Raw genomic sequence first — 21,038 nt, forward strand, 5'->3', positions numbered from 1 at the left:
GTCGGCTCAGTTTGGCTTTAGATTTACATTAAGTCACAGTGGACAGAATCAATTACCAGCATAGGTCCTGATGTTGTGTTTTGTGGTTTTGAGCACTTCATCTTGTTTGGCGTTCGTACTAAGGCCTGAAAACCTCACAGTTGCTGTTTGGATAATTAGTTTAGGAGCTTTACATTAGCACGGCCGCTGCAGAAAGTGCACCAGTGCTCATTTCTACATGTGTGTGTTTGTGCACGTGGTCATGCTGTGGTTACATGAGGAGGAGGAGGAGGAGGAGGAGGTGATGGGGTTCACTGTCTGTCAAACGTGACAAACTCACGGCTGAACATGTGTTTTTGTGTGATTCTTGTATATGTTCACAAGGAATTCTTCTTCATCACAAACCCCTATTTTTAAAGTATTCCTACTCTTTGTGCAGACGTTTCTGGATCATGAGCTCCTCTCCAACTCTCTGTCACCAAATCAGGTTTAGGCTGATTTTTCACCAGGATGTCCCACTGTCAAAACATGCAGATTCAGCTCCTTTTGTAGGAGGAAGGAGGAAGGAGGAAGGAGGAAGGAGGAAGGAGCAGCCTGTGGTGACAGCAGCGCCTGCAGGCAGGGGAGCATTTTACTGCTGCATATACTGCATTTATATATAGAACTATAAATACACAATGGACAGGTGTGTTATTGTTGCTGATCAGCATGTGGGAACTACTGAAATCTGAACTGAAGTCATTAAAGAGCAATCTCTCAGCATCTCCCCCTCCCGTTGTCCAGGTGGGGTGAGGCATCACATAGAGAAGGAAAACGTTCAGCAGTTCCTCAGGAGCAATGCCTTGCTAAAGGGCAGAGCGAGAGTAATAGCTGGGGTGAATCAGAATGTAACATACCGTATGTAACATACTGCTTCTGTCTTTGTAGAGCGGAAAACAACGCCTGAAACATGGCACAGTAAGTCTCTCACACACACACACACACACACACAAGAAATAAGAAAATAGCTGTAAGGAAAACATATCTGATCTAATCATCTCTGTGTGTGTGACTGTGTGTAGCATCCAGAGTGTGCAGAAGAAGACCAGCACCATGTCCTTGACCATCTCCTCCTCCTCCTCTTCCTCCCGTGAGCTCTCCTCCTGCTCCTCCGCCTCCTCCTCCTCCTCCTCCACCCTGCTTGCCCAGAGACACTCCAGCCTGGTGCAGCCGCTCTGTGTCAGCCCTCAACAGGTAGGTCAATGAAATCAAACTACATTACAACAGTTCAGAGCAGAATTCCATGAAATGAATGATGACAGCGTCTCTATTTTTCTATTCCAGACTCAGAGTCCCCTGTACACTCAAACATATTCAGGCAGTGGAGTGGCCCCGACCTTTGTTAAGGTAAATGCATCTATGTTTGTAGAATAAAGAATTAGAAATGATAAAACACTAATTTTTCAATTCTTAAGCACAACTATTGAATGATTAAAATTTAGTGTCATATTGTTTCTCCTCCATCTCTCTTTCTCTCCTTCCTCACTGCCTGACTATCATCATCCTCATCTTCATCTACTGTCCCAGTGTCTCCACGATGTGTCCACAGTGAAGGGTCAGCTGGTGGTGCTGGAGTGTCGTCTGAGGGGAACGCCGCCCCTGCAGGTCATTTGGTACAGAGAAGACGAGCAAGTCCTGGACTCGGATGATTTTAGGATACTGCGAAAGAGTAAGTGTGTGTGTGTGTGTGTGTGTGTGTGTGTGTGTGTGTGTGTGTGTGTGTCTGTGTCTGTGTCTGTGTGTGTGTCTGTGTGTTTATGTGTCTGTGTGCGGAATGTGATCTCTAAAATAAATGTCTAATATGTAAAACTCAGCCTCTGCTCTCATGTCTTCTTCTTCCCAGAGGCCAGCTCTGCTTCGGTGCCAGGTGAGTGCAGCGTGTGTACAACCAGCAAGGGAGACACTTGGGGATATCAGCTCTACTACAAATAAGAATGTTTGTGTAAAATAAATGAAATTGGTTGCCTATGATATCAGAATAATAAAGTAAACCTAAACCACTGGTACATAGAGTATGATAGAGTATATTAGAAGTATTGTATGCAGGCTGTATGTTTTTGTTCTGTCCAGCCTTTACATATAGAAATTGGTCACATTCAGTCCATCTACAGATTTTGTAATCACACCATCCAAATGAATTACCATATTAAAACAGATTTATTGAAGGCGAGCAACAGCGTGAGGTTAAGAATCACACACTAGAAACACACTACTGGCTCCCAATGGATGTGAGACTTAACTGCTCGGTTTCAGTACGCAGGGCTCATGTTGCTCAGAAACAGTTTAATATCAAAAGATCACACGGATATGACAGACCAGTGTACAAACTGGGCCGGTGCATTAGATTTTTACTTTTGTCCTTCTTAACTTCACTGATGTGCACATTTTGGTGAATTCCACATCATTATGTTTCCCCCTGCAGAGGAGTTGTGCACGCTGGTGATTACAGAGGCTTTTCCAGAAGATTCAGGTCTGTTTAAATGTGTGGCCCTCAATTCTTTTGGCACGGTCTCCTGCTCAGCCATTCTGGAAGTTTATGAAGGTAAGTCACTGTATCAGTCCATACACTGTATCAATCAGTCTTCCATAAACCTCTACAGATTACATCATGCTTTGCTCTCACCTCCATGTAGACCTGGAGGAGCAGCTGGAGATGGAGGCCGTTCACCAGCAGGAAGCCATTTCTCTCATGCAGGAAAGTGAGGCGGCGTATGTTTCTGTCCAGGCGTCCTCCTCTACAAACAACAGCGAGGAGTTCCCCACCGACTCCATGAGCCTCCCCCCTCCTGAATGGCCTGAGAGCCCCCTGGAAGACTCTGACATCCCCGACATTGCAGAGTGAGTAGATATAGCCGCATAAATAAACTGCTGTAGTTCTCACTTATGTCCAGAGGAGGCCAGTATTGTGCTACTTTCAAATGTCAAGTTTGGCAATTTCTTTCGTTCTGTTGATAAGTAGTTTGGAAAATAGTCTAAAATACGTATTATCCGCAGAATGATATTGATTAAGTATATCTGATTATTGCAAACCATACATAGATATGGAAGTAATTTAGCTTTGTTATCATGATAATTATAATAGGGTTTCCTTTGATCTTCTGTATGTAGATATATTATTAGTAGACACATAATGGTGGATGTACTGTATGTTCTTGAGTGTCCTTCTAGTATGATGTATTATTGTGACTATTTTTGCTTCAAAACGTTGTTATGTACGTTGGTGACGTCCAAACAAAATGCGTCATCTGTTTCTCACACCGCTGATATTCATTCAATCCCTCGTATTCGTTCGTATGCATCAGCTACCGGTTTGACTCGGGAGCGGAAACATCCACTACTCCACCCTGCAGTGCTTATACGGGGAGGGGTAACGGGATTTTAGATTCCAAGCTAAATGATGCCGATGTGGTGACAAGAGCGCGCTATGTGAAAAAAATAAAATAAATCAACCAATCAGCTGCGAGCTGTGCGGTCACGACTCCGCGCGTGCCCATCTTGTGCGCGCGCATTGTCACCTGTTGCGGTCAGCGCCTTCAGTCTCCTCTGAGCTGCGGCGAACCTTCATCACTAAGCTAACCGCGCTGAAAGATTCTGGATAGTTCTGTTGCGTAGAAACGTTTATAAAGGTAAGAAAGTATCCTCTCTGTTTGAGTTAAAGTGACGACAAACATTTTCTAACCTGCCGGGAACTTTGGGGAACAAAATTGTGCAGCCGCAACTTAAACCGCTGTGTGTTTGAAGCCTGACCGAAATCTGACAGAACGTCGCTACATGTGTTCTTTGTTTCTCTAATTAAAGCAACATAATAACAGAACTTAATGGACAATTTCGCCCTTAAAAGGTCGAACTATATTTAGAGCGCATGGAAAGTGGACGTAAGTCTATTTTGGGGTTCGGTACTCTTACAAACAGGCTCGCATAATATAATTGGGCTTTATTTGGTATTTCTGGAACCAAATCATAGCAGAAAAGTGACTTATTATCTCTTTAATGTCCCCTTTTAGTTTGGCTCATATTCACTGAGGTCTCCTTATTATTGCTATCTGTGAAGATAACGGATGAAATAATAATAAAGTGCCTCCCTCTTCACTCCTCTGCATGCCAGGAGTCTAAACTGGTCCATGAGCTCATCAGTAATGTGCCCTGCTCCAAGGTTCCGTGTCCTTCACACTCAACCCGCTGCAGGCACAAGGCTTATTGTTCAATGTTAAATATTGTTATAATTCTAATATGAGTTGCCCATAGCAGTAATTCTCCCCCAGTAATTCAACATCAATACAGAAACAAAACAATGCAGATGTGTGGAGATTCTGTTATTGTCCCAAAGTAATTTATTAGTATTCATGTTTTTAAAGTTGAATGATGTGTTTATTCTGTGAGGGTTCTTCTAACTCCAGAGCACATTATATTGCAGGAGTTTGGTGGCTTGTTGGTGTTGTCATTGTCATGTTTTGGTTTGCAGCTCTGCAGCCTCAGATGTGGTTATTATTGTTTGGTGTTGTGATGCAGACTGCAGAGAGGTGCTGTCTAAATCAGCCTCACCTTGACTAATGATGTGGATAATGAGCTGAAGGTACTGTATGAATGTTAAAGTGGAACAATGCAGTCAACTCTAAGCTTTTAAAACAAAACAATACAACATTACTTAATTTATATGTAAAACAATGCTGCCACTCCTGCTGAAATCACAGCTAAATATTAATTAAAATGTAATGAAACACTCCCTGGTTAGGATAAAGCTATTATTGACTTTGTTGGTTGTTATTTAATACAGTAGTGATATCTTCTTTGGTTTGATTTGTCAGTTTTCCCATTTATATTTTAGGTCTGTACCTTTAACGTGATACTGTGGTTCCCTCTCACCAGTGTGGTGCCAGAGGAGTTTGCCTGTGTAGAATGTGTCCAGCACCATGATCTCATCTGTAATATGAAGTCTGTGTCCTTCACCCCCTCCTGCAGTGACGCTGTGGGTTTTGGTTTTTAAGGTCAAGCTGAAGTTCTCCTTTGCTGCCTCACGAACTTACGCACTGAACTTTGCACTGTCCTGTATTTCCCATAATGCATTTCGGAAACCATCAGAGCTGTTCTTTTTAATTCTGATTCCCTTGATTTTGGAGGTGATCAACATGCTAACATCACACAGACAGGACCCGGTCTTGCAAGGGATTCAAACCCAGGACCTTACTGTGAAGCAACAGTAAAGCTGATCCACCTCGCCCCCCAGTCTGAACCCCCAAATCTGTGACTAACCCAGCATTGATATTGTCATTCCTCTATCATTAGTCATGGAATGGACTTACAACACTCCTACCCATAATACCATGCAGTCTGTGTCCTCATGGTGTGTATGTGTGTGTGTTTGAAAGGGATCAGATCACCAGTAGAGCATCTGCACCTGCCATCTGATGTCGGGATTCCAAGACCGATATAGTTCTGCATAGATAATCACACACAAACACACCAACATGTCACCATTATCATGCACGCACATCACACACACACACACACTACACAACCACTACACAAAAAGTCATGCTGCCAAACACACTAATCCACTGGGAACATTCTGACAGTGGTGATATGAGACCTGATGCCCGTGTGGCTGTGCTGGGTACTGCAGGACAGAGTGTAACCACACAGGGCCTCACTGTGGTTTGAGTCAGAGAGTCTTTAGAGGAGTAAGAAAGAGTAGATGTGCTTGTTAAAAGACTTTTGTGGAACTGTGGGCTTCACATCAACCAACCAGCTGGAGAAACAAAGCAAAGTAAACAAAAACATTACAGCACAAACCCTCATTTGTTGAGATTCTGCTTAGGTCAGTTAATGTAGAATTGTATCTATTTATTTATCTATTTATTTATTTATTTATTTATTTATTTATTTATAGGAGCAATCTGTGGTCTTAATTGACTAAACTGTTTGTGATGATAGCAGTTACAGTTTTTCATCTAATCACTGTCTTCTAGATGGGTTAATAGTTCAAGAATGTAATGTTGTGGCATCTTAAAGTTCACAATATTTAGTTTGTTGTAGTTATTCTTAGTTCATGTTTGTGTTGACTGGAGTGTCATTAAGTACTAAAGTAGCCCAGTGTGGTTACTGTGCTGGCTGCTACTCTCCTCACTCTGGCATTAGCAGCACAGATGCATTAGGAACTTAGCATCATTTCACAGAATGTTGGTAATTAATGTGCATTTTTCATGGAGAAAAAAAAAGAATATCAATTTTAGACTCTTTTCATTCAGACAAGCTGTTACTTGATAGTCAGTTTAACATTCTAGGTCAGCATACCAACACTGACCAAAGGTGCATTGTGCCCTCATGAGACTGTGTGTGTGTGTGTGTGTGTGTGTGAGAGAGAGAGAGGGAGAGGGAGAGAGAAAAACGTTGAAAAACTAACTGTGAGAGTGAAGAGACTCTCTGCTATTGTCATTATTCTGCTGCGTAGCCCAGACTACGTGGTAGCCATGGGAACAACATTCTTTCCTACTAAAAAAGAGGACCAGCCAAGCTTGGTATTACAGGAAGTAAACAACCTAAGTGGGCTGAAATCAGAGCAGAACCATAGATCTCTGTTACTCTCATCAGTCGGTCCCTGTGCTGCCCTGGCGGTGGAACTTGTGCCGATGTTGTTGTTGGAGGAACCTGAGAGTTTTGGCAGCCATTGTCTTTGAAACCAGTCATCATAAAGACCCTGAATCAGCCAAACAAAAGGATGGTTAGGTAGTCTGGAGTGGGGTATATTTGTTTTTCTTGGATCTATTTTTGGAGTTTTGGAGTTGCTGATGTTCTTGGTTGTAACGTCTGAGATTGGCTTGAGTTCATATGTTTGAAGCTTTGCTGGGATGTCTGTGTTCCTCAGTTTCTCAGAGCCTCAGTCACTCAACCACTCCTCTGAAGAGCCCTTTGGTCGCAGCGAGGAGGAGAGCGCTCTGAGCTGGGAGGACCAGAGGTCACCAGAGGTCACGGTTGTAGCCTGTACACCCAGCCCTCCTCTGCCCTCTCCTCCACCTCCAGCACAAGTTGAAGAGAAAGCGCCAGCACCCAAACTGTTCACCCCAAGCAAGATCAGCTTCAGTGTAAGTGTTGTATCCTTGTGTGTGTGAGTCTATAGGAGCATCCTTGACACACACAACTTTCCAACTTGGCAGGTAGAAATGTCTTCTTTATTTCTCTGGATGTTCTTCCTCCTCTCCCCCTCAGTCCCCCCCTCCGGGAGGGAACAGCATGAATCTGTCGGACCTCCCTTCCTACACTCCCGGCACTTTCCCTCCCAGTGCCTTCAACTATGAGCGGCCCAGACACTTCATTCAGTCCCAGGCGGCCTTCCAGGCTCCCAGCTATGAAAGTGTTCTGAGGGAAGCCCAGCAGAGCCAGATGGAGAACCAGAACAGCTCCACACAGAGCCTCAACAGTCCCCAGAATAACCCGGTTGTCATGGAGACATTGGGTCAAACTAAAGTAACACAGAGTCAGTCTTTCTCTCAAAGTCAGTCAGTGTCTCAGTCCTTGTCTCAGACTCAGTCACAGTTTCATTCACTGAGCTTGAACCAGGCCCAGTCTGTCACCCAGGCCCAAGTCCAGGCCCAGGCTCAGGCTAACGGAACGAACAAGTCCTCTCCCTCTTCATCCAGTGTCAGCTCTCCCATCTCCACTCCTGCTTCCTCCACTGTGCCTCCTCTTTCCTCCCCCTCCTCTTTGCTCACCTCCTCCATCGCCATCTCCTCTGCCTCCTCTGCCTCCTCCTCCATCCAAGCTACCTCATCCCCCCTCCCCCGCACCACCATGCGCTCCACCATCACCCTCACCCCCAGCGTCCCCAGTGCCACCGGCCTCGGCAGCGCCACCCTGCCAGCCAACCAGGACTCCATTTCTGCCCCGGCTGCATACCTCTGCTCTGTTCTGCCCTCTCCTTCCTCCTTCTCCCCTTTCTCACCCTCCAAACTCTCCCCCAACTCCAAACTGCCCAACCTGGTCTCCCCTTCCCGCTCCCCGCTCTCCCCCTCCCGCTCCCCTCTCTCCCCCGCCAGTCCTGTCTCCCCCACTGTGGCCTCTTCCTCTCCTTCATCCTTCCCTCAGCACTTTCTCCCAGTGTCCCCCTCTTCCTCCTTCCCTCATCCCCAGCCCAACCCGCCCAACGGTCGGAACAATGAGCCACCAGCTGTGGTCTCAATGCCTGCCAGTTACAAGGGGACACCTAACATGTGAGTTCCTATCTGTATGCTCACGTTACACACACACACACACACACTTACACAATGGAAGATATATGTAGTTACACAAAGTTGATGGTGTCTCTCTTTCTCCCCGTCTGTCCCAGTCTTCCTAAGCCCATGCTAAAGAAGTCTGTAGCTCCTCCTCCTCCTCGCCCTTCGTCCTCTCGCTCCACAGACGGAGACATACAAGGATCCAAAGATGCACTCATCCAGGATCTGGAAAAGAAGCTACGCTCAAAGGAGTCCAGGAGGAGAACCAGCCAGGTACCGGGCTTTATCCAGGCTGATCCAGGGAGACCCCTCAGAACGTTATGACTTCATTAACTGGAGTAGAACATGTTGGACCACAAGTAGTTCTCCTTCTGATGGTGAAGCGGGCGTCACACATCTAGAAACCTGACATTGTTATGAAAGTAAATAAAGTATAGAGCTGATATGTGATTCTGTTATGACTGGACCGGCCTTTGACCTGAATCTGAACCAAATGTATTCATATCATAAACACACCTGCTTCTGCATCTTGACTGTTAAATAAGCAGTCAAGTGTGTGTTTGTTTATAATATGAATACACAGTTGACCAAGAAGAAGCTTTCATTGTTGCACTTCCCGTTTGCATTCATTCAGCCGGATGCAAAAAGCTGTGAACATGATGAAGCATGTGTGTGTGTCAGACCCATACTGAGTTTACTGCATATGCCTCCTTTCTGATAGAAACTATCCTATGAAGAGCGCATGGCTCGACGGCTCCTGGGTCCAGATAATGCCAACTATATGTTTGACCAAGACAATGTGTCAGATTTACAACTAGAACAGGTACGATACTTAAGTTTCATCAGACCCGACCAAATTTATACTCAGAACCCTTCGTAGTTGACATTTCTAACAATATGCCTCCATATTGTTCTGGCGGTCATTGCAGGCCCCCTTTTTGTTTTGGCTTTGGTCCCAAACCCATTAGCGTTCATGTTTGTATGAAGTGAGGAGCACATTATCAGCGGGCGCAGGTTGAATGGGAGCAGGAGGAGGCGTTGTTCCCCTCTCAGGGCCTCTGCTCCCTCCGAGCTCTCAAAGCCCGCCTGGATAATGAGCTGCCTCACCACTGAGCCGCCTCATGCTGCCGTTTCCAACAAACCCCTTTACTCACAGGGCTTTGCACCGTCTATTCTGTTCCTGTCTGTCACTAACACACACACACACACACAGTCCCCATACATAACACACACACATACACACACACACACACTTCCTCCTGCCAACAAGGTTTGTTGGCTGCTATATTTATCCTGCTTTCTGAGAACGTGTCATCTTTCATTTGTGACACCGGGACCATTGTGTCCACATACACTCACTCACACACACACACACACACACACACACACACACACACACACACACACACACACACGTACACACACGTACACACACGTACACACACACACACACACACACACACACACACACACACACACACACACACACGTACACACACAGAGGCTGAATACTGTAGTCCAGTCCGTCCCTGGCATTTTGTCAGTTGAACAGTGCTGTTGGTTTCCTTTATCTCTGCTGTAAGATACAAACACACCCACACACACACCCACACACACACACACACACACACACACACACACACACACACACACTGCTTATTGAGCCGGGCTTTGTTTTTCTGTTGCAGCCAGAGTCACCAGAGGGAAAACACACAGGTGGACTATGGTGAATATAAATCCTTCTGTTTCTGCCTGTTTGTATGTTTGAAAGAGTAAACATACAGGAACCAATCAGGACTCAGAGTTCATATGTTTGCATGTTTGTTGTGGTTTGTAAATGGACTCGGTTCTGAGTTCTGACTAAATCCTCTCTGTCCTCTCTCCGGTAGGGGGAAGCACCATGTAGGCACAGATGAGAGAGGGAATGAAGGCTCAGCCATCCAGGAGAAATGTTACGCTCCTCGCTTCCTGCAGATCCCCGCTGACCTCACTGTGGAGGAAGGACGCTTCTGTAGGATTGACTTCAAGGTGGAACACTCACAAGGAGAAACATACAAATGAATACACATCATAAAATACACACACATATTAGATCCAGACCTCCTTGTGTTTCAGGTCGGAGGTCTCCCCACTCCAGACGTCTGCTGGTACCTGGATGGGAAAGCCATCCGCCCAGACGACTACCATAAGATGTTGGTGTGTGAGAAAGGCTTACACTCCTTCATCATAGAGATTGTCACAGTGCACCATGCGGGCGTGTACGAGTGTGTGGCCAGGAACCGTGCCGGGGAGAGCAGGTTCACCATGAAACTAGATGTAATAGGTAAAGATAACGAGCCTTTCATCATCTGGCTTGTTACAAGTGTCTGCAGGAGGTTTGTGTTCCATCAACCTCTGCTTCCTCTCCACAGCTCAGGAGGTTCTTCGTCCTCCAACCTTCGTCCAAAAGATGTTGAACTCCCGAGCACTAGAGGGCGACACTGTGCGGTTAGAGTGTAAAGTGGACGCCTCCCCTCCTCCACAGCTCTTCTGGAAGAAGGACAAAGACATGCTCCGCATCGACCCCAGCAGAATGAGGTGGGGAACTTAAAGAGCAACCAAAGAGCCAAGTACATGTCCTTAAGGGCTGTCAATCATGTTGTTGTTGTTGATTCATTCATATTCAGTCTTTGTAAAGGTGTTTCCTCACGACAGGAGACGACTGTGTGCCTAACATTTTCTTCTGTGTTTCCCTCCTCAGTCTGTACCAGGACGGCTCAGGCAGGCAGTGCTTGTTGATAGAGAGGCTGATGAAGTCAGACGCCGGTTGGTACACACTCTCTGCCATCAATGAAGCAGGCATGTCCACGTGCAACGCCAGACTGGATGTAGGCAGTAAGTCTCTTTATGTTCTGAACAGCTCGTATGAGTCGACCTGCTCGTCACCATAGTAGCCCCGCTTGTAAAACTCAAGTGGCAGATGGCGAACGCTCTGCTCTGTGCGCTAGAGTGACTCCAGCTCCTGTTAACCTGGAACTCAGCTCCAGGTTATCAAGGGGAAACATGAAGCACAGATGAGGCATGGCTCTGTTCAGCTCATCTAAAGAATACTGAATAATTACCCAGTCAGAGCCACGGCTATAGAACCCCTCCACCGGTGAGAGTGGGCTAACTAAAAGCCACGAGGCTATAAGGTTTCACTCCATCTCATAACACGCCATCTGCTCCACGGAGGGCGAGCGCAGTGAAAGGACCCACACACACACAACTCCCGCTTCCTCTCTTACACTCCGCCTGTATTACTTACCTGAAAGTGATACAGAGTTAGAGCTCAGCCTGCTTCATCTTAAACCAGGGCCAGACACATTAGTTGATCAGGCCCTCACCCCCTCACTCAGACCCTCACTCCCTCACTCAGGACCTCACTCCCTCACTCAGACCCTCACTCCCTCACTCAGGCCCTCACTCCCTCAGTCAGGCCCTCACTCCCTCACTCAGACCCTCACTCCCTCACTCAGGCCCTCACCCCCTCACTCAGGACCTCACTCCCTCACTCAGGACCTCACTCCCTCACTCAGGACCTCACTCCCTCACTCAGACCCTCACTCCCTCACTCAGACCCTCACTCCCTCACTCAGCCCCTCACTCCCTCACTCAGCCCCTCACTCCCTCACTCAGGACCTCACTCCCTCACTCAGACCCTCACTCAGGACCTCATTCCCTCACTCAGACCCTCACTCCCTCACTCCCTCACTCAGCCCCTCACTCCCTCTCTCAGACCCTCACTCAGGCCCTCACTCCCTCACTCAGGCCCTCACTCCCTCACTCAGACCCTCACTCCCTCACTCAGACCCTCACTCCCTCACTCAGACCCTCACTTCCTCACTCAGACCCTCACTCCCTCACTCAGACCCTGACTTCCTCACTCAGGCCCTCACTCCCTCACTCAGGACCTCACTCAGGACCTCACTCCCTCACTCAGGCCCTCACTCCCTCACTCAGACCCTCACTTCCTCACTCAGGCCCTCACTCCCTCACTCAGGACCTCACTCAGGACCTCACTCCCTCACTCAGACCCTCACTCCCTCACTCAGACCCTCACTCCCTCACTCAGCCCCTCACTCAGGCCCTCACTCCCTCACTCAGACCCTCACTTCCTCACTCAGGCCCTCACTCCCTCACTCAGGACCTCACTCAGGACCTCACTCATTCACTCAGGACCTCACTCAGACCCTCACTCAGACCCTCACTCAGACCCTCACTCCCTCACTCAGGACCTCACTCCCTCACTCAGAACCTCACTCCCTCACTCAGGACCTCACTCCCTCACTCAGGTCCTCACTCCCTCACTCAGGTCCTTACTCCTTCACTCTATAAATAGGTGAGCACTTGTTACTCTACAACTCTACTGCACCTTTAACTTCAGACTTCATTGTGCCTAACGCTTTGCTCATTGTCTCTACAAATCCATCTCGCTTCCATATCTCCCTCCCTCCCAGCCAGACTGAGCTGGAGCGGCAGGGCAGAGGTTATTTTCAGACACCTGGCATGACAGGAATGTTTGCACTCAGTGTGTCCACCAGTCAAAGCTGTTGCTGCAGTTGGTGGCACTAGTAGGAATATTTATATTGTCTTCACATAAGCAGGACATCAGCTGATCTATAAAGTGTAACTATAAAGTTCAACCATAAAACATGAATGAGCGATGATGTTTAGACAATTGGATTACAAGCAATATCTCTTTAAGTGTATTTAAATCTATGACCCCACCTTGTCCCCCCTTCCCAGGTCGTGCAGCCCCAGCAGCCATGAAAACAGCGCCCCCTGGCTCAAAGACATTGAAACTGCTGTCCTCTCTCAGCCACATGCCAGCTCTGAGCCCAGAGAGCCCGGCCCAGCACACTGCGCCGCTTTACGAGAGCGAAGAGCTCTAAACCCCCAACGGGCTCTTCAAGTAACCAACTGGAGAACTGGGCCGGGATACAGAACCGAACCGGAGCCCGTGTTAAGTGTTAGGGACGACTGTAACAGAGCAGAATCTACACTAACCCTACTGTGGATCAGGTCCCTAATTACGCGCCGCAGCAAACTGGCAGCCGTTTCATCTTAGAATCAGACCTGAAGCTCGTTCACGTCAGGTTTTGTCACATTTTTTAACCCATTCACTTGTGGTCTTTGCCAATATTTGTGTGCAAAGCTGTGATGCACAGTTTGAGCTGTGATCTTGTGAGTTTGTCAGGCTCAATGTGAAAAGAACACAATCTTTTTCCACTGTTTTGGAAAATGTGGATGGTTCTTCTTGTTGCTAAAAGAATCCTTTAGCTGTTCAGTGATGGAGCCACAGTGACTCACACAGTACCACAATGCATAACAACCTCACCAGAGCAGCACCTGCTAACTAGACACACTAGTTGCTATGTTTGAGTGCCTTCTTACTAAAAACAAGTCACGTTATTCACCTCTTAGTAATTGTACTGATGGAGGACGGTGGCTGCAGTGCTCCTGACCGTCTCGTCTTCATGTTTGCTGTCAGCACACACGCTGTACCTGGGTCTGGATACACAAAGCAGCTTAGCCTAACTACAAGTACCCATAATCCAACACTGCCTCTCACCAGACCCTCAACATCCATGAGGCGCTGCACTTTGATCCTGATCAATGTAACTTTCTCTCTCTCTCTCTCTCTCTCTCTCTCTCTCATCAAACACCCTCCCTGTTTATAGCTCCTAGTTAAGAGGATGAGTGTGTGTCTGAGTTACACCTGCTGATTCTGAGTCTGTGTGTCTATAAAGCTGCAATACGTCAGAATGGACAATCTGATTTTAGATCAATGACTCATCTCATCTTTAAAATATGCAATGTGCGTCACAGGAAGTTACTAATCAGATTTGCTGCTGTGCTGTAATATTACGTGTATTTAAAGTTGGTTTCTATTATACCGTGTACGTGAACAAAGCTATTTATTTGAACTGAAGTTATTTGACGTATGCAGTTGTCTTGACAACGGCATTGGAAGTGGAAGTGCCCCTCTGTAGGCCTGAAAGAGCTGCAAACAGAGGCGTATGTTAAGTTGGACAAATCACAAAGGGCTGCCAGGTAACAGGCTGTTATGGCTGTGGACAAAACTCATCCACTGTCAAAACAAACTGAGACAATCTGATTTTGTAGCTGAGATTTATGCATCATGAATTCTTTACACATATTGAAACATTGCTCTTTGTGTGCTGACCTGTGCCCAGATTTGTCAAACTGCCTTTGCTCCGACTGCCACAGCCTTTTAAAACGATCCACCAATAGGAGGCTCAGTTTGCCTTCTTACCTTGGAAACTCTTGTTATTTTCTCTCAGGTCCTAATTTCCCGATATCTTTGCATCTTTGCGTGCAAACGGAAAATCTGTCTGAAGCATTGGGGCCACTGTCCAGTTTACTCAGCAAGGAATCTGTTTTAATGCGGCCACATGAATGCAGGAGGTGGTCAGAAAGTTGGAGCCCTTGTAGGAATGCAGCACTCGCTTACAATATGAAACAATGAAGTTTGTCAGCACTCGTGCCAGAACAGATCACTTTTTAAGATGTATTCATTTAGGTCTGCTGGTTTAGAGGATTGAACATGAACTTTTCTCCAGATTGGTTTTGGTAAGTCTGACTCTTTCTGTCAAGATTTTGAACTGCAGCTAGTAATGTGTGTAACTCGTTAAGTACTGTGTGTTGTGCACAATGATCTACATATTGCTGGATGAATGAGAAATAAAGTCTGTGTGACCTCTGCCTTGCTTCCTGCTGTGTATTTGATTAGTCTAATCTCGATCATTTTCTTCACCTCCTTTTCTGTTATTTATTCTCTCGTTCATTTTCTTCACCTCTTTTCACATTTTGGTATTCTCGTTCTTTTTCTTCACCTCCTTTTTATGATTAGCTATTCTCTCGTTCATTTTCTTTACCTTCTTTTTCTCAGTTTTCTATTCTCGACCTTTTTCTTCACCTTCCTTGATTATCTATTCTCTCGTTATATTTCTTCACCTCCTTTTTCTCAGTTTTCTATTCTCGTTCATTTTCACCTCCTTTTTCTCGATTATTCTATGGTTCATTTTCTTCACCTCCTTTTTCTCAATTCTCATTCTTTTTCTTTACCTCCCTTTTCCGTATTTTTCTATTCTCTCATTCTTTTTCTTCCCCTCCTTTTTCAGTTTTCTATTCTCTTGTTCTTTTTCTTCACCTCCTTTTTCTGAGTTTTCTATTTTCTTCACCTCCTTTTTCTCATTTTTTATAGAATAGAAGAAAATCAAAAAATATGAAGGTGAAGAAAATGAACGAGAGAAAAATGAGGTAGATAAAATGAGAATAGAAAATCAAAAAAATAAGAAAAAGGTGAGGAAAAATAACGATACAGAAAACAGAAAAAGGAGGTGAAGAAAATGAACCACAGAATAATCGAGAAAAGGGAGGTGAAGAAAGAACGAGAGAATAGGGTTAGAAAATGAACGAGAGAATAGAATATCTAAAACATGAGACAAAGGAGGTGAAGAAAAAGAATGAGAATAGAAAATTGAAAAAAGGGGGTGAAGAAAAAGATCGAGAACAAGAAAATGAGAAAAGGGGCGAAGAAAATGAAGAAGAGAATGACAAAGGTGAAGAAAATGAATAGAAGCTAGAAAAACAAGAAGAGCTTAAGTAAAGGAACGATAGAATGAGAAAACAAGGCAAAGAAACAAATGATAGAATAGAAAAAAGGTGAAAAAATAATGAGAAAAGAGAAAAGGAGAAAATGGAGGTGAAAAAGGAACGACAGAAAGGAACGTAGATTTGCCTTTCAAGTTTTATTAAAAACACAAACTGTGGACAATATCAAAACATGGCATACAGCTCTTCTGGCTATAACAGAACAAGTGTGTGTGTGTGTGTGTGTGTGCTGACTTACCCGCCTCTTCACACTGACAGTTCATACATTTATGTGCATAGAAAATATAAGCAAAGAAGAGAAAAATACAAAAGCAGAGCAGTTTGTTCAGATCAGGTTTGGAGTTTGGAGGCTCAGACAGCAACACTAAGCATGTAACCGGAGATTCTATGGAACACCAACAACATTTAGTACGTTTGAAGTATTAAACTGAAACCTCCTGGTGACTCGTTAAAATTTCAAAAGGAACCACGGTTTTATAAAGTTTAGACGGCTCACAATTCACGTGTTACAGCATCTGAAAACAAAATCAACATGACCAAGAACTCAGAGTCCACTGTTACAGACGAGGCCCTGACAAAAGGGAGATGAAGGTTGGAATAGTTTGGAGATTTTGAGATTCCAAAGCTCCTGGTGAACATCTGAACCGGCTGATATTAGACTGACGTGTCTCTACAGGCACTTTGACAGCTCCTAATATTGACGAGTCCTCTGGTATCATGATAATAACTAACTGTTAACTCGTTTACCTTTCAGTGAGCACCTTTACAAGAAATATGTTTGTCCAGTTTTACTCCAAACCTGCTGCGTCGGCTGAAACATCCTGGGGCCTACAGAGCGCACAGTTGGGATACTTGACATGCGCTCGGCCGGTGCCTGAAGTCCAAACACACAAATCTGATTGGTGTACAAACACATCACGTGAGGTGGAAACATGATGTCTGTGTGACGTGAGGCCGGGTCACGGTTTGATGAAGCAGGATGGACTGAGAGCAACCGCAGAGTTCCAGAGTCTGTTTGGTCCAGACGGATATTAAGTTCCTGGTGTATCTAACAACGAGGAGACAGGATGTTCTGAGATGGAAATGGAAACGTTGGTCAAATTTCAACATCACTCTCTTTGTCGTTGTCGTGGTCGCCATCGTAGAACTCATTGGCTGCCTCTGGCCTGAGGAAGTGACACCAACCACAGAGAGGAAGTTAGACCAGGCACAGATTTGGAGTGTTTCAGAAAATGGATATGCCTGTGTGTTTGTGTGTGTGTGTGTTGACCTGCTGTAGTTGTCCTCGGCCCCCCTCTCGTCCGGGTCGGGATCGTCTGTCCGCTCGTAGCTCAGCACGTCTGAGGGAACGTCGTGGATCTGAACACTCGGCGCATGGTTCAACATCTTCAGGTTTTCAAACACAGTCTGACGGATCTGCTCCAAGTACTGTGTGAACACGTACACACAGTTAGACTCATATGAACTCATCATCAGCAGACAATCTGTTCTTTAAAGTTGTATTTTGACACCAGGACACCGCTGAAGAGTGTGTGAGGAGGATTTACCTGTCTGGAGTTCTGGTTTTCTATCCTGGTGCTGACATCAGGATGCAGTGTGAAGTCTGGAGCAAAGTACTCAAAATACTCTAAAGAGGAAACACACAGAGGTTTGGCAGAATTAATAACAGGTTAAGTTCAGTAGTTCCTGGTCAAGCCGCATGAATAAATAACTCACGTGCACGTAGGTAGGTGCACTAACTCTCCACTAGATGGTGGTAAAGTCTAAAGATGCTGTGTGTTTATACGTGATGAATGCATCTTCACTGGGACCAATGAAAACATATATGTACTGTTTCATTGGAGCCATTTGGGTCATGACTCGACTTTAACAGACAAACAAAAGAAGGATCACAAAACAAAGAGAAGGAGAGAACGAAATCTAAACGTAAAGAACATTTAGAGTCTTACTCACCGCTGTAAGGCAGCTCGTCACTGATGGACTCATCCACCAGCAGAGACGTCTCAAAGGTCCTGCAGCACAAAGGAAAGAGATAAAACACAGGCAAGGGTTATTAAAGTGGATCAACTATAGAAACTCTAAAAAAGTAGTGTATAGGTGAACACAGTGAGTGATTGTGTACTGACCAGCAGCGAGCTACGTTCCTCACTGTGTATCCTCCTCCTCCCAGCACCAACAGAGGGATCTTAAAACTCTTTACAAACTCCACACACTCACTGCACCGCAAAGAACAAAGCACACACACACACAGACATCAACCACAGGAGGTCAAACACAAGAAGGTGACTGTGTGTCAAAATAAAGCTCAAATTTTACCGTCTCATACTAGACAAAACCTTAAGAAGCGATTCTGATTCAAGTCTAACTTCATGAAAACGAGGGGAGTCAGTCCTAAGCAGGTCTTTGTTTCTCCGCAGCTATAACTCAGGCTCACCCGTGTCCTCGTATGCTGAGGTTGAAGCAGCCCAGCCGGTCACAGCCCAGAGAATCGGCTCCACACTGAAAGGAGAATCAGCTATGAATATATGCGGTGCGTCGTTATAAATGAACTGTTCTTGTCGTTATTATTAAGAATGAAGGGAGCGTCATGGTTACAAGCTGACCTGTAGAACGATGCAGGTGGGCTGGTAGAAGTCCACCACCTGTTTAATGACGGGCTGGAACAGCTGCCTGTAGCCTGGAACACAAGAGGAAACCATGGTCAGATTGACAGCAGTCGCATGTGAGAGTCTCCCCGTCCACAAAGCAGGTAGGAAACAGGAGAGAGGAAGTGGACTCACTCTGGTCATCGATTCCGTCTCTGAGGGGAACGTTGAGGCAGTAGTAGCGACCGCTCTCTGCCCCGACCTCATACATGTCACCTACAGCAGACATGAACACACAGATACACACACAGGATCAAGAGTCTGACAGCAACCAAGGTAAAGATCAGACGGAACAAACAAACATTCTGAATCCGATCCTTCCTGCTCACCTGTTCCTGGGAAAAAGTAGTTCCCGTATTTGTGGAAGGATACGGTCATGACGCGGTCTGTCAGGTAAAAGGCTTCCTGCACGCCGTCGCCATGGTGAATGTCTATGTCGATGTACAGAACCCTTGGATGGTACCTGTAACACACACACACACACACACACACACACACACACACACACACACACACACACACACACACACACACACACACACACACACACACGGTTCTAAAAAGACACACACTGAGGCGGTACAGGATGAAGGAGTGTGTTGTGTGTTCCCTCTTACTTGAGCAGCTCTAGTATACTGATCACGATGTCATTCACGTAGCAAAACCCAGACGCCTGCAAACACACACATCACACACACATCAGCTCAGGCTACAGAAACAAACGCACCCACAACACAACACAGACACGCTGCTCTCACCTCAAACTTCTTGGCGTGATGCAAACCTCCAGCCCAGTTAATGGCGATGTCACAGATCTAAAAGGTCAAAGCACAAAATGACCAAGACCATAACGGATAGAGAGGGAGAAGAAGTGTGTGCGTGTGTGTTTGTGTTACCTTGTGGTTGAGTTGTGTTGCTCCCTGTAAAGACGCCCCCGTGTATCGCGAACAGAACTCAAAAAGACCTGGAAACACAGGACTACACACACACACACACACACACACACACACACACACACACACACACACACACACACACACACACACACACACACGTAAGTAAACAGCTCATACTTGAGTCCTTCCTAGCTTCGTCTCCATCCTGGTTCCTACCAGTCGTCTCCCACGTTGAAGGTGTTGAGGCTCTTGGTGAAGCCCTGCATGTTGTTGGGGCTGACCTTCTGCAGGAAGTCGATGTAGTCCTCAGAGTGGAAGCGACACATGTCGTGCTGAGAGGCCTTGTAAGGTTTAAACACCTAAACAGAGAGTAGATACGCTGTAGCAACAGAAGACTTTAACTCTTTAACGTCTGAAATACAAAGTGTCTGCTGCTCACCATCATCTTCTTATAGAGGCCATAGTGTAACACCAGACTGTGAGTCAGAGACAAACGGTGAGGCTTCATGGGATGACCAGCACCTGACAGAGACAGGGACAGAGAGAGACAGGTTAGAGTCTGTCCATAACAACCACTGGGACATCAGGCAGTAAAAATTAACCACCAGTAGAGCACAACAACACTTAGGAATAACATTAGTGTATATTTCAACAAGTTAGAGGGCAGATATTTCTAATATATAGTTACAATCATTCACTCATTAGTGACGTTAAGACACACTACTACTTGTATATTTAGAAAAAAGCTTTATCCCTTTTAATATATCATATTAATATCATTTGTGCAACGGAATAGCCGTTTTCCGTTGACTTACAACAACAGAATCAATGTGTTGCTTTTAGTGATTATGAGATATTAAATGTACAGTAAACACAGAGACTCTATGGTCGCTGTGTAGATGGATGGACATTGGTGCAGCGAGCGGAGCGCCGAGGAGCATAAACAAGACAAAACGCTCAAATATTGCAGCGCAGGGAAAATAAAGAATCACACAATAAACTCCGTGTTTATGTGTTTGTTGTGTCGCACTAATGAGCGAATAATGAGAAGAACCAAACAAAGCGCCTCTCCGGTGTATTAGCACACAGCTAGCGAGCTCATGCTAGCACCGGCTCCTCTGAAGGCCTGGCGGTGACCAAACTCACCGTAATGAAAGTTTCCCACGTCCGGGTCATAAAAGTATGAAGTTCTATTCGTCATTCTCAATTATGTCTAAGCTCCGTGTCTTCTCGTGAATTTGCGCTCCAAAGCCCGGCAGTTAACTTCAAAATTAGCAGGCAGCCGCCATAGTAAACAGGGTTGTTTTCGTCATCAACCTGTGACGGTAGCAGCGGAGAAGGGAGGGGTGTGCGCGCGACGGAGAGGGACGTTTAAATAAACGGAGTGAAAACAAATCGATAATATATAATAATCAATAATAGTGGTATTTTGATATGTTTTAGGGTGAGAAACGAGCCCAAGTAATCCAAAACAACCTTCATAAAGAAAATGGAGTCATATAGCAACTTCAGCCATGTTAAAGCAACACACTGTACATAAAGATGAGAGGGACCCGACTAATGACTGGGACTTCTTGCTTCACGTCCCAACTGAATCCGGATATGTAATTTTT

At 45.6% G+C, this 21,038-nt stretch overlaps 2 protein-coding genes across 2 annotated transcripts; one reads left to right on the plus strand and one right to left on the minus strand.

The window, feature by feature from the left end:
• Nucleotides 1-8,160: 8,160 nt before the first annotated feature.
• myot (myotilin) lies at nucleotides 8,161-13,300 on the plus strand. Its single transcript, XM_076143401.1, has 9 exons — nucleotides 8,161-8,222; nucleotides 8,339-8,498; nucleotides 8,947-9,048; nucleotides 9,914-9,951; nucleotides 10,115-10,253; nucleotides 10,341-10,548; nucleotides 10,637-10,802; nucleotides 10,966-11,099; nucleotides 12,993-13,300. Exons 1-9 carry the CDS (start codon nucleotides 8,191-8,193, stop codon nucleotides 13,136-13,138), a joined length of 1,125 nt encoding a protein of 374 aa, XP_075999516.1. The 5' UTR covers nucleotides 8,161-8,190; the 3' UTR covers nucleotides 13,139-13,300.
• Nucleotides 13,301-16,285: 2,985 nt separating this feature from the next.
• On the minus strand, nucleotides 16,286-20,739 carry hdac3 (histone deacetylase 3). Its single transcript, XM_076143469.1, has 15 exons — nucleotides 20,572-20,739; nucleotides 19,865-19,947; nucleotides 19,642-19,784; nucleotides 19,426-19,507; nucleotides 19,288-19,344; nucleotides 19,147-19,202; nucleotides 18,859-18,992; nucleotides 18,665-18,745; nucleotides 18,488-18,561; nucleotides 18,319-18,383; nucleotides 18,011-18,100; nucleotides 17,838-17,896; nucleotides 17,432-17,511; nucleotides 17,155-17,312; nucleotides 16,286-17,050 (listed from the first exon to the last, which is right to left on the minus strand). The coding sequence occupies exons 1-15, from the start codon at nucleotides 20,624-20,626 to the stop codon at nucleotides 16,981-16,983; spliced, it is 1,287 nt and encodes a 428-aa protein (XP_075999584.1). The 5' UTR covers nucleotides 20,627-20,739; the 3' UTR covers nucleotides 16,286-16,980.
• Between the last annotated feature and the right edge of the window lie 299 nt (nucleotides 20,740-21,038).

This window comes from Genypterus blacodes, unplaced genomic scaffold, assembly GCF_046128005.1.
Source record: "Genypterus blacodes isolate CSIRO-AG114 ecotype Tasmania unplaced genomic scaffold, CSIRO-AGI_Gbla_v1 ptg000024l_1, whole genome shotgun sequence".
Lineage (NCBI taxonomy): Eukaryota > Metazoa > Chordata > Actinopteri > Ophidiiformes > Ophidiidae > Genypterus > Genypterus blacodes.

Coding starts and splice junctions, on each gene's coding strand:
- myot (XM_076143401.1), top strand. CDS start 8,191: ATGCCTGCCAGTTACAAGGGGACACCTAACAT. Junction 10,549..10,636: donor CATGAAACTAGATGTAATAG/GTAAAGATAACG, acceptor TCCTCTCCACAG/CTCAGGAGGTTCTTCGTCCT. Junction 11,100..12,992: donor CGCCAGACTGGATGTAGGCA/GTAAGTCTCTTT, acceptor CCCCCTTCCCAG/GTCGTGCAGCCCCAGCAGCC.
- hdac3 (XM_076143469.1), bottom strand. CDS start 20,626: ATGACGAATAGAACTTCATACTTTTATGACCCGGACGTGGGAAACTTT. Junction 18,384..18,487: donor CCACCTGCATCGTTCTACAG/GTCAGCTTGTAA, acceptor TTCTCCTTTCAG/TGTGGAGCCGATTCTCTGGG. Junction 17,313..17,431: donor AAAACCAGAACTCCAGACAG/GTAAATCCTCCT, acceptor GTGTTCACACAG/TACTTGGAGCAGATCCGTCA.